This window comes from Watersipora subatra, chromosome 7, assembly GCF_963576615.1.
Source record: "Watersipora subatra chromosome 7, tzWatSuba1.1, whole genome shotgun sequence".
Classification (NCBI taxonomy): domain Eukaryota; kingdom Metazoa; phylum Bryozoa; class Gymnolaemata; order Cheilostomatida; family Watersiporidae; genus Watersipora; species Watersipora subatra.
The window spans coordinates 42934331-42950939 of NC_088714.1; the positions used below are offsets into that span (position 1 = coordinate 42934331).

Sequence of the window (16609 nt, forward strand, 5' to 3'; positions counted from 1 at the left end):
TCTCACTCTTATATCTTTCATATCTCTCACTCTTTTATCTTTCATATCTCTCACTCTTATATCTCTCACTCTTATATCTCTCACTTTTATATCTCTCACTCTTATATCTCTCAGTCTTATACCTCTCACTCTTATATCTCTCACTCTTATATCTCTCAGTCTTATACCTCTCACTCTTATATCTCTCACTCTTATATCTCTCACTCTTATATCTCTCACTCTTATATCTTTCATATCTCTCATTCTTATATTTCTCACTCTTATATCTCTCACTCTTATATCTCTCAGTCTTATATCTCTCATTCTTATATCTCTCACTCTTATATCTCTCAGTCTTATATCTCTCAGTCTTATATCTCTCAGTCTTATATCTCTCACTTTTATATCTCTCAGTCTTATATCTCTCACTCTTATATCTCTCACTCTTATATCTCTCACTCTTATATCTCTCACTCTTATATCTCTCAGTCTTATATCTCTCACTCTTATATTTCTCAGTCTTATATCTCTCACTCTTATATATCTCAGTCTTATATCTCTCACTCTTGTATCTCTCACTCTTATATCTCTCACTCTTGTATCTCTCACTCTTATATCTCTCACTCTTATATCTCTCACTCTTATATCTCTCAGTCTTATATCTCTCATTCTTATATCTCTCATTCTTATATCTCTCACTCTTATATTTCTCAGTCTTATATCTCTCACTCTTATATTTCTCAGTCTTATATCTCTCACTCTTATATATCTCAGTCTTATATCTCTCACTCTTGTATCTCTCACTCTTATATCTCTCACTCTTATATCTCTCACTCTTATATCTCTCACTCTTATATCTCTCACTCTTATATCTCTCAGTCTTATATCTCTCATTCTTATATCTCTCATTCTTATATCTCTCACTCTTATATCTCTCACTCTTATATCTCTCAGTCTTATATCTCTCACTCTTATATCTCTCAGTCTTATATCTCTCACTCTTATATCTCTCACTCTTATATCTCTCACTCTTATATCTCTCACTCTTATATCTCTCACTCTTATATCTCTCACTCTTATATCTCTCACTCTTATATCTCTCACTCTTATATCTCTCACTCTTATATCTCTCACTCTTATATCTCTCACTCTTATATCTCTCATTCTTATATCTCTCACTCTTATATCTCTCACTCTTATATCTCTCAGTCTTATATCTCTCACTCTTATATCTCTCAGTCTTATATCTTTCACTCTTATATCTCTCACTCTTATATCTCTCAGTCTTATATCTCTCACTCTTATATCTCTCACTCTTATATCTCTCACTTTTATATTTCTCACTCTTATATCTCCCAGTCTGATCCTGAAGTTCCTCGTATCTACTGCAGATATCTCTTTGACTCTCTGTAGACTAGTGCCACAGATGTGCTGCATGCGCTAGGAGCTGTACCTGCAGGCTTTAGAGAGCCTACCTGTGCCAAGCTACTTGCACTGGATGATAAGCACACCCATGTTAACTACAGCAGTGTTAAACTCAGCAACTCCAATGTCTTCTACAAGGATCTTTTTTACAACCCTATCACACAGCGTGTAAGTTCACTCCTTTTTTCTATTACTTACTTTGGTTTAGTTGTTATAGACTAATTCGCTAGCTTATCTCTGATACTTACTGCCGGTTGAAAGGCCATCCAGAGCAGCCCATTAAACTAAGTGGTATCATAGCGCAAACAGGAAGAACAACTTCAACATTTCTCTTTCTTTTGTCTGAGTATTTCTCATATATGCAGGTTTGCAAGGCTGAAACGTGCTCGAACAAAAAAATAAGCTTTGTGAAAGTTTTGCAACAATACTTCAAAATTTTTCGTAACATTTTAAAAAACTAAATTTCTTAATATGAGTTGGATATTTTTATATTCATTTTTGATTATGTTTGTAACACATAATATTTCTTAACATCATCTTGTATTATAGATTATTTGAGTTTATACCGTAAGTTGAACTACTTGATTTATATGAGTTTCATTAAAAATATTTTTCCTGACAATGAGCTGCTCAATCATAACAAAGCAGCAGGCATAAATCATGAGCTCCCCGAATGCACGCGATTACGCCTCATTCATTGCTAGTATCAGCCGCAGTGTAAAAGTTCGTGAATTTGTCAGCTAATTCTTTGATACTACCCTCATTCGTTTCAAGCTTTATTTACCCATCAGTCCTTTGATCAGATGTTTGCAGCGAAAAGTATGCAAGGAGATTAATAGAATCGTTTAAATAGTTTACCCTGTTTGCATGAGTCGTTTGCTCATGCAAACAGCAGCAATTCAATCAACCCTTACACGTCTTTTTATCTGCTTGGTCAAGTTCAGAATATAGATAGCATGTTAGTGTAACAACTTTTTATTTTAGCAAAGAAAGCATTCTGTATTCGTTTGTCAAAGGTCATCATTTTAGTGTACTATATATATGTAAGTACTACAGTAAAACTTGTACACACTGAGTCAATTTGCTTCAAGGTTTGTTGTATGTTTGAGAAGGCATTCATATAAGAATACACTGTACCTCAACTGCAAAAACCTGCCTGCCAAAGGTTTTTAATAAACACAACAGGTAATTACAAATGCCTATAATTACAATAAATACATGATGAAATCATTCAAAACTGAACTACATATACATGTATATGCAAGTTATATGATGACAAGGTAACAATCAATAGAGGTAACGAGGTAACAATCAATAGAGGTAACAAGGTAACAATCAATAGATGTTTCTATTGTTACTTTACCTCAGAGACACGGGAGCTCTGAGGGAAGGGTATGCTCAGCAGAGCTTAGGTTTGTGGTAGAGGTTGTGGTGGAGATACAACAATTTACTCTAATTTATTCTATGTGAAGTTTACCCTACATTCATATGTTTTATATGATTATTTATACATCATCTTTACTTACATTAATTTTTATTAACTTTTTTATTTGCACTTACAGAGCTGCATTATCATAACAAATTTCTGATTTTGCATATTAGAAGTCGCTTTGTGTCTAGAATCAAGTATTCGTTTAAACTTTTCATCGTATGTTTAAAAATTTGTCGAGGTGATCATAGGTAGACAGTTTACTGTATCTTTTGATCTTGAGATAGCAAGACAATCGTTACTATAATAACGCTGTGTCCGTCTGTCTAAACTCTAAAGCCTCTATTCGAGGCTGGAAGAATTATTGCATCATGTTGGATTCGAATGCGCAACTTTCAGTTTTAACACCTAGCAGGCTACCTACCAAATGCGACAACCATTCACTGTCAATGTCAGTAGAATTACTGTACATGTACATATCCAATGCATTTTGCATACACACAGGATAATCTCTCACAGCACTCGAGTCTGCTAGGGTCAAGGTTCAAGGAGCTTTGAGGGTACTAGCAATAATAAAAACGAGTAATTTTCATGTTTGAATTTTAGCTGTTGTTCTGCCAAGGATTTTGCAAGGGTAAATCGTGTGTAATGCAATGCAGTAATCATATATGTTGTGTAGGTGCGACCAAGAACGGCCCGAATACAGAAGACTGTTACGATAACAGAGGCTAAAAATATCCCTCTACCCGGTAGCAACACAGTTGTTATCAACAGACTGGCTAGACTGTGTCTCTTTGATGGGAATAAGGTTGGTAACTATTGACTATTCTAACCAATGGCTGTGTATCGTTGACTATTCTAACCAATGGCTGTATATCATTGACTATTCTAACCAATGGCTGTGTATCATTGACTATTCTAACCAATAGCTGTGTATCGTTGACTATTCTAACCAATAGCTGTGTACTATTGACTATTCTAACCAATGGCTGTATATCGTTGACTATTCTAACCAATAGCTGTGTATCATTGATTATTCTAACCAATAGCTGTGTACCATTGACTATTCTAACCAATAGCTGTGTACCATTGACTATTCTAACCAATAGCTGTGTATCATTGACTATTCTACCAATGGCTGTGTATCATTGACTATTCTAACCAATAGCTGTGTACCATTGACTATTCTAACCTATAGCTGTGTATCATTGACTATTTCAACCAATAGCTGTGTATCATTGACTATTTCAACCGATAGCTGTGTATCGTTGATAATTCTAACCACTAGTTGTGTATTGTTGACAATCCTAACCAATAGCTGTGTATCATTGATAATTCTAACAAATAGCTGTGTATAATTGACAATCCTAACCGATAGCCGTGTATCGCTGGCAACCCTAACCAATAGCTATGCATTATTGGCAGTCCTAACCAATAGCTGTGTATCATTGACAATCCTAACCAATAGCTTTGTATCATTGGCAACCCCGACCAATGGCTGTGCTTCATTGGCAATCCTGACCAATAGTTGTTTATCATTGACAACCTTAACCAATATCTGTTTATCATTGACAAAATGATTAAATGTATTAGTTGCGTTTTAAAAAATTGGAGAGTTGCATCATCATTAAAACAAGTTGAATCCTAGCACCATAGAGTACTGTACAGCTAGAAAAAGACATTTTTCCATGAGTACATGCAGTAGAGGTAATAATATTAAAATAAAAAAATGATGAGTCTATCCACTGCAGCGACCTGATCGCACTTCCTCATACTAAGCATCGTCCTTAATACTGGATGTTAACAGTAGTTGCTAATAGTAGTGTTAGATGCCTTAAGTAGATATATTTGGCATTTTTTTTAAATAAATAGATTATATAAGGGATATTTTCATTTCTACAGTTCCTCAGCAATATAGTGACAGTGCAGGCTCAGTGCACTGACAAGGAAGGAAAAATCTGGAAGTTTCCAATGAAAGCCAACAGTCTGGAGTCCCCTGAATGCTTCGTAAGGATTTCAGAGCCAAATAATCAGACCGGAATCCTCATAGAACTGAGTGTGATCTATAGCAAAAAGGTATTGTCCTTGACCTTGCATTGATTTTAAACATTTTATTTTACATCACTCGCTGTTTTTGTTGAAAGTTTCAAAATGTATTTTCTAAGGAATGTGCTTTCAAGAGTACTTATCCTGGCTGCTTCAATAGCGACGGGTTCTTCATAAAATTTGCGTAGGTCAAGGTTGTCTCAGCTTAATTCTTCAAACTTGCTGGTTTTTGGTCACAGCTAGAACTTAAATTTACAATTGCGAAGATGTAATGTTACATTCACATATATCTGTATAATTGTACAAATATATTTTAACCGTTTTAACGGCGATCAAGTTTGGTCGATTTTAATCTTGAAACATCCTGACAGTCAAATCACCTCAAACATCAAAAACAATCATAAATGATAGAAAAACACGGATACTTTCTGATAAAATCTACTAAAATTTTGTGCAAGTTCATCTTCAAGTATTATTGTGGCTTTAGAAAGTACCTAGAGCTAAGCATCATAATAAAGGCAATCAAAGGTTAAAGTGCTAACGTGTTCTTATGTCAGTTGAACTGGAATTGAGACCAGTGTTAGCAATATGTAGCTAGTCTTAGTACGATATTAACTTAATCTTGTTGTTCAAACCTGTACAGTTTCCATCAATAATGTACTTTGGCTCACTTCCTTTTATAGATCGTATACTAAGTCTACATACAGTGATAGTGTAGTGAATCTGGTTGAACCGATGGCAAAGTGCTGTGCTGGACCGGTAGCAAATCACGTTTTTTATAGGGCGCTATAGTAGAGCGATGGTTGTGTGAGGCTTTATGTCAAGGTTGTATCTTAACCGCCCGCACAAGTATGACGCTGTCGCTAAGGCCGTTTTCATGGCGCAAAGCGTCACCCTGCGCAGGTGTTTCGTGTCCAAACACTGACATTGAATCACCACAGAATGAGAGCAACACATCTGTTCTCATGATGGCATTGCAAAGCCATATGAGGATATGTCGCTACACTATCGCTGTATGAAAACTTACTAAATCTCACTACGCGTTCACACTATATACAGCTTACATCAAATGAAAGTGTCATTGTTCTACTATATATGCAGGACAGTGATCAGCTGACTGAGCTTAGCTGTGGATGGGCTTTTAAACGGATGTTTGAGGAGAATGGCGCTCTTATTTTAAACAAGTAAGCTACCTTAAAACCTCTAATTGGAATCCATGGCACTCCATTTTTCAACCTTTCCTTGATAGTAGCGGTTCAAATAGGGGTGGCATTCAATTAGAGGTTTTACGCTATATTTTGGCTACTTTGCGCTGTAGCTATATCCTCTACATGTGGTAGGGTGATCTATCGGATTTACTACATGAGGTGGTAAGGTGATCTCTTGGATGGAGTACATGAGGTGGTATGGTGATCTTTTGGATGGAGTACATGAGGTAGTATGGTGATCTTTTGGATGTAGTACATGAGGTGGTATGGTGATCTCTTGGATGTACTACATGAGGTGGTAAGGTGATCTCTTGGATGGAGAACAGGAGGTGGTATGGTGATCTCTTGGATGGAGTACATGAGGTGGTAAGGTGATCTTTTGGATGTACTACATGAGGTGGTAAGGTGATCTCTTGGATGTATTACATGAGGTGGTAGGGTCATCTATTGGATGTACTACATGAGGTGGTAAGGTGATATTTTGGATGTAGTACATGAGGTGGTAGGGTGATCTATTGGATGTACTACATGAGTTGGTAAGGTGATCTTTTGGATGTACTACATGAGGTGGTAAGGTGATCTCTTGGATGTAGTACATGAGGTAGTATGGTGAACTCTTGGATGGAGTACATGAGGTGGTATGGTGATCTCTTGGATGTAGTACATGAGGTAGTATGGTGATCTCTTGGATGTACTACATGAGGTGGTATGCTGAACTTTTGGATGTATTACATGAGGTGGTATCTTGAAATCTTGGATGTACTACATGAGGTTGTATGGTGAACTTTTGGATGTACTACATGAGGTGGTACGGTGAACTTTTGGATGTACTACATGAGATGGTATGGTGAACTCTTGGATGTTCTACATGAGGTGGTATGGTGAACTTTTGGATGTACTACATGAGGTGGTAAGGTGATCTCTTGGATGGAGAACAGGAGGTGGTATGGTGATCTCTTGGATGGAGTACATGAGGTGGTAAGGTGATCTTTTGGATGTACTACATGAGGTGGTAAGGTGATCTCTTGGATGTATTACATGAGGTGGTAGGGTCATCTATTGGATGTACTACATGAGGTGGTAAGGTGATATTTTGGATGTAGTACATGAGGTGGTAGGGTGATCTATTGGATGTACTACATGAGTTGGTAAGGTGATCTCTTGGATGTACTACATGAGGTGGTATGGTGAACTTTTGGATGTATTACATGAGTTTTGTGAGATACAAGTGGTTCAGAACAACTCTAATGTAAACTGTGTTATAACATAAGATATTCTTATTTTATCAATTGCAGGGAGTATGACTTGAATGTCAATGGAGGAACGCCATTTGAGAAGAATATCGAAGTGGACCCGACCATTTCTAGAAGAAGTAAGTTTCCATTTCACCACTTTCAAATTGGTCGTGATAGCATACTATGTTTTGCTCGATTTTTTAAAGGAGACGTGACAGGCAAATTTTGCATCTTTGTTCTGCTGCCGATGAGCATGTATCATTAATTAGCTTTTATTTTTCTAACACGAGAGATTTGGGATGTTTTTATGGTCATATGGGGTTTAAATTAAAAATCTCACTGCACTTAACTTTGCTGCTTTTTGAATTACAGCGGTTTATTAACTTGTAATGATAAATAATAGTTTATACATTGCATGGATTCCTTAGCATCGCTTACTAAACAAGACTAGGTTTAATAAAAAAGGGTCGACAATTATTTGAGTAGTAAGATTTTACTATTTTAGTAGTTTCCTGAGAAGTCTTAAACTGGCCTTAAGAAAGCCTTAAAAATACTTTAGATTTAAAAATTAGTGGTGTAATTATACTAGACATTAGCAAGCCTGCTTTATTAGTTCATTAAATATATAGTAGTCATCGTTACAATAAACCTATTCGTTCGTTCATCCAAAACCACCCTTAGGGGTTAAGGAAAAAGGCTGCTTTTGTCAGGATTCAAACTCACAACTTTTGCTTCATAGACTAAACTCTACCACCTGCATCAGTCAACTGCCTTACACCCCTTTTGAAATAATTGTACGTACAGCTATTACACATGATGCTCTCTCAACGGCACCACAACGCTTGGGTACTATTAATCTTGGCAATAATCTTTACTATAATAAGAGCGGTGTTCGTCTGTCTGTTTGAAGACATGCTAAAAGCATTAGGAAAAAAGATTCTCTCGCATTGGAGTCAAACTTTGGGTATCGAATTCAAAGTCAAGCATGCTACCACTACACCACTCAGGAGCCTTACCAATTTGTTGGATAATTCTCCATATACTGATTACTCATGACCGATCTCTCACGGTGCACGGAATTGAAAAGTGTACTAGTAATTTCGATTTATCGCTGACTGAGTTATGACTTGCGTGCAAACATGCTGATTGATTTGAAAATTCATTTATGGAAACTTTCTATTAACTACCGTCGTCTGCCCCGTAACCGTTTTCACAAAATCTACAGACCTTGCTGTTGTCAGACTTCCTTTAAGACTTGTCTTATCGTAAACTTACCGTTGATGAAACTCTTCTCAGATTACATGTTGCTCTTGGATGGCAGGTTCATCAATTGTTAAAGCCCATCTTGGTATGTAGCTCAGGTTCTTATTCAACATCATTGATGGGTGGCCGTTACTCCCTGAACCATTCATATCAATCTTTTTACACATTCAGAATGAGTGAGGATGGTGTTGTTCACTTTGGTGGTGCTAACTATCCTAAAAACCATTAAATAAATGTCCAACATGATAGCGAGTATTGTCCGTGGTAGCTAGAATATGATAGCAAGTATTGTCTATGGTAGCTAGCATATGATAGCAAGTATTGTCTATGGTAGCTAGCATATGATAGCAAGTATTGTCTATGGTAGCTAGCATAAGATAGCAAGTATTGTCTATGGTAGCTAGCATATGATAGCAAGTATTGTCTATGGTAGCTAGCATATGATAGCAAGTATTGTCTATGGTAGCTAGCGTAATATAGCAAGTATTGTCTATGGTAGCTGGCATATGATAGGAAGTATTTTTTATGGTCGCTAGCATATGATATCAAGTATTTTCTGTGGTAGCTAGCTTGTGATAGCAAGTATTGTCTATGATAGCTAGCATGTGATAGCAAGTATTGTCTATGGTAGCTAGCATATGATAGCAAGTATTGTTTATGGTAGCCAGCATATGATATCAAGTATTGTCTATGGTAGCCATCATATGATAGCAAGTATTGTCTATGGTAGCTAGAATATGATAGCAAGTATTGTCTATGGTAGCCATCATATGATAGCAAGTATTGTCTATGGTAGCTAGAATATGATAGCAAGTATTGTCTATGGTAGCCAGCATATGATAGCAAGTATTGTCTATGGTAGCCATCATATGATAGCAAGTATTGTCTATGGTAGCTAGCATATGATAGCAAGTATTGTCTATGGTAGCTATCATATGATAGCAAGTATTGTCTATGGTAGCTATCATATGATAGCAAGTATTGTCTATGGTAGCTATCATATGATAGCAAGTATTGTCTATGGTAGCTATCATATGATAGCAAGTATTGTCTATGGTAGCCATCATATGATAGCAAGTATTGTCTATGGTAGCTATCATATGATAGCAAGTATTGTCTATGGTAGCTAGAATATGATAGCAAGTATTGTCTATGGTAGCTAGAATATGATAGCAAGTATTGTCTATGGTAGCTATCATATGATAGCAAGTATTGTCTATGGTAGCTACTAAATGAATTTCTCCGGTAATACTATTCAACACATTTACTAATAGAAGACTAGGTTTCCCACTTGACTGTCAGGCAGAGTCCTACAACTTTCTTTATAAAATTAACCTCGCATTGTTTATATTAACACTTGTTTCATTTTAACTCCATTTGCTCTCACTCTGTGTGTAGTCTGACACCTGATCTGATAATCATCTTTACTATTATACATGTATGAGCATAATTGTGGCTATAATTTATATGATCTGGTTCATTTGACCTTACTGGCTGTTGGTTTGACTCAACATTCCACCGGTTTCGAGTAAATTGGTTAGAGGCTGTTTGATGGAACTGCATGTGTATTAATACCGAATGTCTCAATTTCTACATGATTGTCCTCTAGTAGAAATTGCTGTACTGCCTAGTTGTTGCTTAGAAAAAATGGTGTGTCACCTGTTCACACCAGTCAATAGCATGTGGACGAAAAGGCGACAGGTGTGTTATTTACATTAAATATATGTTGGTTGTGGCATCACCTGTTAATACCAGTCAATGGTACTTGGATGAAAAGGCGACAGATGTGCTATGAACTTTAAATACATTTTGGTTGGTGTCACCTGTTGACTGACATTAGTCAATGACACATGCATAGACCTATTAACTATACGTATAGTTAATAGGTCTATGGACACATGCATGAAAAAGTAAAATGTGTGCTATTTACTTTAAATATATCATGGTTGCGTGTGCCCTATCGACACCAGTCGATGACACATGGACAGAAAGCGACAGTTGCGCTATTTACTTTCTTACTTTGAATAAATGTTGGCCAATTGAAATAGAATTAATGCCATTAATTAAATAATACACCATGCTGCATTGTTTTATGGCCGCCACTACTAATAGCATGTAAGTAGAGCCTGGCTGTAGTAACTCATCAAGGTTCAGTTGTGACTGTTCGTACCTCTCTTAGTGCTTGTCTGTTTCTACACTCCTTTGTCCATTATTTTCACTGCTAGACTAATAACTAACTTACTCATCAAGATACAGTTTATTGGTTTCGAGTGATTCATTAAAGACAAACTTGCAGCAAATTTTAGTATATTTCATCAGAAAGCATCGGTATTTTCTTCTTTTTTGTATTTTTCTTGTTGGACAGTTTTTGATGCAGATCTGACTGCCAGGATGTTTCAAGATTAAACTCCATTAAACTTCATTTCGATTAAACTGCTCAGAAGAAAAAATAAGTGCAAAACGATGTAAATAGTTGTTATCGTCGCAATAGTTGGTATCGACTGTCGTATTGATGTTGCTGTTATTATGCATCCCTACTCCGTCAGTTTCTTTGCAACTATAGATGTTATAATCGCACTTTTTCTTGATCTGAACCTTTTAGCCGTGATCAAGTTTTATCAATTTTGGTAATCAGAGCACCCCAAATATCAAAAACAATTGCAAATGATAGAGAAATACCGATAGTTTCTGATAAAATTTACTAAAATTGGTGAAAGTTTATCTTTAATCACATTTTCTTGCCAGAAAGATGCGCCATCAGCTGAGTTGCCTGCTAAAGCTTATGTAATGGGTTCCGGCTGCTTCACTTATTGAACAGAGCATCTTGCTGTGTGGAGTTTTTATTAATAAAATTAAGCTTCACAACATACTTTTGATTTCTTTTGTCTCTTCTATGTACCGTTTATTAAACATAAGTTATAGGTATTTGGTGTAACATTGTTGTAAATATATTTTTTTTAGAGATGCAATTATGTTGGTTACCTTTTTTGTTAGCTAAAAACTGATTCACACTGATTCGCATTTTTGGTATGAACGTCGACGCACATCGGTGATCGTCTGTGATAACAACTGTTGTACTATCACAAACCCATTCACCTTTACATCGGCGAATAGTTTGTAACTTAGTATTCTTATCAAACGGTGCGGTTGCTGAAACGATGAAAAGCTAGTCCCGCAGCAACTATCATGACAGAAAATATATATCAAGCATACCGCCACAGCCAATCACTATTGGCGATGTGGTGCGCGTTGTACAGACTGTCTTGAATGCTCAGCAAAGTGTCGTGAAAGTTTGACAGCTACAATGTTTTCTGACTTCTACGCCTTGCCTCAGTGATGTCATCCGTTTGCTGTGCACATAGTCAAGGAGTATCACCGAGAGGACAACTCCAGTCCCACAATGATACAGTGTGAACCAGCCCTTAGCTGGAAGTAATTGATTGACAAAACTGGTTTCCATCATCTTACATCTAGGTTGATTTATGAAAAAGAGTTCTCCATTTGCTCAATGGTGATCCGTTTCATCATGCTGTTTAATGTTTGTTTACTTTATTTTGGCTGTTGGTACCTTCTCTCCACTCTTATTCTGTCTAAAGATGTCATTCATTCAATCTAGTTTTTATTCAGTCAGTACTCATGTCTACTCTCACTATGATGTCAAGATATCATTTGTCTCACTGTGATGTCAAGATATCATCTGTCTACTCTCACTATGATGTCAAGATATCATCTGTCTACCCTCACAATGATGTCAATATATCATCTGTCCACTCTCACTATGATGTCAATATATCATCTGTCTACCCTCACTATTCTGTCAAGATATCATTTGTCTACCCTCACTATGATGTCAATATATCATCTGTCTACCCTCACTATGATGTCAAGGTATCATCTGTCTACTCTCACTATGATGTCAAGGTATCATCTGTCTACTCTCACTATGATGTCAATATATCATCTGTCTACTCTCACTATGATGTCAAGGTATCATCTGTCTACTCTCACCATGATGTCAAGGTATCATCTGTCTACTCTCACTATGATGTCAAGGTATCATCTGTCTACTCTCACTATGATGTCAAGGTATCATCTGTCTACTCTCACTATGATGTCAAGGTATCATCTGTCTACTCTCACTATGATGTCAAGGTATCATCTGTCTACTCTCACTATGATGTCAAAATATCATCTGTCTACCCTCACTATGATGTCAAGATATCATCTGTCTACTCTCACTATGATGTCAATATATCATCTGTCTACTCTCATTATGATGTCAAGGTATCATCTGTCTACTCTCACTATGATGTCAAGGTATCATCTGTCTACTCTCACTATGATGTCAAAGTATCATCTGTCTACTCTCACTATGATGTCAAGGTATCATCTGTCTACTCTCTTTTACTTGTCTAGATTAGATTGTCTGCTTTCACTCTGATGTCAGATTACAGATATTGAGTTTAATTTTACCAACATCCCTCACTTTTTTAGATACTGTCTTTTTTTGCCTTTTTCTCCAATATCCCTGAATCTAACCATTCTCACTCCAATAATACATGTAACACAATGGCATAAGCCATAGCAAATTTTACTTGTCGCAACTAAATATTAATAGTGACCATCAATGTATTTTTTGTTGGCTGATTGGAGAGACTGCTGTTATTGTTTTTAGTGCAATATTTTATTTGTGTTACTCCGCAACATTTACTTGCAGATTTTGCAGACCTGATTAAAGTGGGTTATTGACAAAGAAGTAATGCTGTGTAACTTACATCTACCTGCATCTAGCTTGGCTGCTTGGTTTTTTGTAGCATCTTCCAAGTTTGTCAGCATGCTGTCAAGGAACCGACAGCCTACATTGACTATTAGGACAGGTGCAGCGACAAATGAACAGAAGGAGCGATTTGAGTGAGTTTATAGGCATTACTTTCTCTTTCAGTTTGCATGTAGGATTGCAAATATCATTAGAATGATGATAAATGTACACACTCTTCATGTACATGTAGTTTTGGTTGATGAAGTTATCATAAAAGTTATTTCTGTCTTTTTGTAGCTTAAATTGAGGTTTTTGTTACCTAAGGGTTTTAGATAATATATAATTATAATTATGTATAGCATTAGTGGCGATAAAAATAATACAATTATATAAACATCAGTAAGTTTTCTTTAGTATTTTTAACATATTTTTGTTTTGTAAAATGCGACAACTTGGTTAGACACCATATAACAGTTGTATTTTTCTAGTGATCTTATGCACTTTACAATCGGCGATTCACAAAGAGCTGAAGAGAAGAATGAAAACAACAATAATTTTTGTTATGATCAGCAGCCAACGTAAAGTTATTAAATATTTCTAAATTGTCTAATGTTTATGTTAATAGCAATACAAGATTTTTTGTATTAGTGAGCGAACATCTATTTATGCATTCAATTAACAATAGGTAGAACTACAAAACACTAATTCTAAAAAATGATTTATTGTAGATAGATAAGTGATATTATATTGTATTTTATGTATTATTATGTTTTATATTATGTTGTGCTATGCTAGTATCTTCTGCAACTCATTGCAGCGTGCTGCCGAGCGTAATAGCAGGCAAACTCTGTTACCTGCAAGCCCTGGCTCTGTACAGACATCATCTGGCTCATGTGCTTATACGTGATAGGGAGAACCTTCAATCTACAGGTGCAATAACATTCATCAGTTCCGACTTGTAACTGAGTCTACGTACAGCATTGCTGGTTGTAGTCTAGTCTGTACAGCTTCTTAGTCTCAACACTTGCATTAGGAATATCTCAAGTTTAAAGAGTGGCTGAACAATGTGTTCAGCCACTCGAGGCTCCATATCTATATCTATATATATTATGTACTGTATTATGTAATGACTTTTCTACTGGCTCAATCTTATTAATTTTAGTTACAGTTTCTCCTATTCTGATCAAAATTCCTTATGATTTTCAACAAAGTAGTTTCCTAATCAGATCACCAGCGAATATGGTTTAACCTGACACAAAAAGTCTTTGTTGCAGTATCATCAGAAAGTGCAGACAGTTTTTGTGTTGGTAGGACAACAGTCATTTGCATACTTATGATGTATTCATTGCACTTTTTCTTGGTTGTAGAGAGTCTGTTTGATCCATTTCTTGTTCACTTCCCTAGTGTACTTGAGCAACCTGACCTCATAGATATGCTACTGGTGAGTACCCATAGAGTTAATCCATTTACATGTATAGTGAATTTGTAATCTTTTATAAGTGCATGCGGACAATTAAATATGGACTAAGAATGCCTGGTTTATAATGAGGGAAGTTTAAAATTATCTGTTTCTGCCAGCAGTAGCGCTAGATATAAAGGGTGACTGTGTCTATATGAAGTCGTAGCGTAACGTAAAATAAGCATAAAAGTGTTAGTCATTTGTCAAAAAACACAAGGTAATAAAACACGTTATTGTTTCTGTCTCTTATCAACTAATACTATGAGACTATATTAGTACTCTCTTTTATCTAGCAATACTATGAGACTATATTAGTACTCTCTTTTATCTAGCAATACTATGAGACTGTATTAGTACTCTCTCTTATCAACTAATACTATGAGACTATATTAGTATTCTCTCTTATCAACTAATACTATGAGACTATATTAGTATTCTCTCTTATCAACTAATACTATGAGACTATATTAGTACTCTCTCTTATCAACTAATACTATGAGACTATATTAGTACTCTCTCTTATCAACTAATACTATGAGACTATATTAGTATTCTCTCTTATTAACTAATGCTATTAGACTATATCAGTGTTTGCTCTTTCATCAACTAACTCTATTAGACTGTATTATGGCTCTCTCTCTGTCACGCTCTTTTTCTTGTTTTTTCTCCCGCTTGCGTTTGATTTTTGCTCCACGCACTGTCTCTTTTTCTCACTCTCTCACTTGCTTTCTAGCTCACCCTCTTGATTGCTTTTTCACTCTCTCACACTCCCTTGTTTTCCCCAGCTCTCTCTCACACTCCCTTGTCCTCCCCAGATTTCCCTCTCTCTCACTCTCTATCTCCCTCCCCCTCTCTCCCTCTCTCGCTCTTTCCCTCTCGCTCTCCCTTTCGCGCTCGCTCTCTCTCCCTCCCCTCTCTCCCTCTCTCTCGCTTTCTCTCTCTCGCTTTCTCTCTCACTCTTTTGTCCTCCCCAGCCCTCTCTTACTCTCTCACACTCCCTTGTTTTCCCAAGCTCTCTCTCCCTCACACTCCCTTGTCCTCCCCAGCTCTCTCTCTTCCTCACTCTCTCACACTCCCTTTTCCTCCCCAGTTCCCTCACTCTCTCTCCCTCTCTCTTGCTCTTTCTCTCTCGCTCTCTCTCCCTCTCTCTCTCTTTTGTCGACTAATGCTAAGGGACTTGCAATTCTATCAGTTTTAATGCTTTTAAAAAACCGTCTCATTTTACACTAATTCCCTTCAATGCTGAGACTCATCTGCATATCAGACTCAAGTGATTGGGTATATTATGTGAGAAGACTCTCATATTTTTAGGGGTTGTTCGTTTCTTACCCAATCAGTTATCGGCTAATTTCTCCTTGTAGGAGAGTTGGGAGAGCAAGCTAAAGGCTAAAAGCAGAGCAGATAAGGTAAATATATTTTGACAGCAGATCTGTTAACTGCTGTTGCTCACATCAAATTTTGAAAGATTCTTCTAAAAATTATGGATATTTTTCTATCGTTTAATATTTTGTCTGTTGTTTTAGGTGATCTGACTGCCAGGTGTTTCAACCATAGCATTGTCATAAGTGTTTCAAAGGATCTAAAGATATATTGATTATAATTTGTTCCATTGTTTTCCTCTAAATGCTGTGTGAATGTATGAGTATGCAATGCTGATGAGACCATATCTTTATCACTTACAAACAAAATAGACTTCTCTTGACATCATTTTTAGAAAAGTCTGGGCACATCTTTTTCCTCTGAGTGTTTTAACTGCAATCAAGTTTGGTCAATTTTAATCTTGACACATCCTGGAAGTTGGATCAC

General features: G+C 36.4%; 1 protein-coding gene across 1 annotated transcript in view; it reads left to right on the forward strand.

Moving 5' to 3' along the window:
- Positions 1 to 16609, forward strand: part of LOC137399867 (nephrocystin-1-like) — a 44736-nt gene that overhangs the window by 24896 nt on the left and 3231 nt on the right. Inside the window, exons 9-17 of the mRNA XM_068086119.1 lie at positions 1393 to 1572; positions 3513 to 3641; positions 4736 to 4909; positions 5981 to 6063; positions 7383 to 7459; positions 13400 to 13496; positions 14162 to 14274; positions 14712 to 14785; positions 16165 to 16209. Coding sequence (XP_067942220.1) covers positions 1393 to 1572; positions 3513 to 3641; positions 4736 to 4909; positions 5981 to 6063; positions 7383 to 7459; positions 13400 to 13496; positions 14162 to 14274; positions 14712 to 14785; positions 16165 to 16209 — 972 coding nt within the window. The remainder of the gene's footprint in view (positions 1 to 1392; positions 1573 to 3512; positions 3642 to 4735; positions 4910 to 5980; positions 6064 to 7382; positions 7460 to 13399; positions 13497 to 14161; positions 14275 to 14711; positions 14786 to 16164; positions 16210 to 16609) is intronic.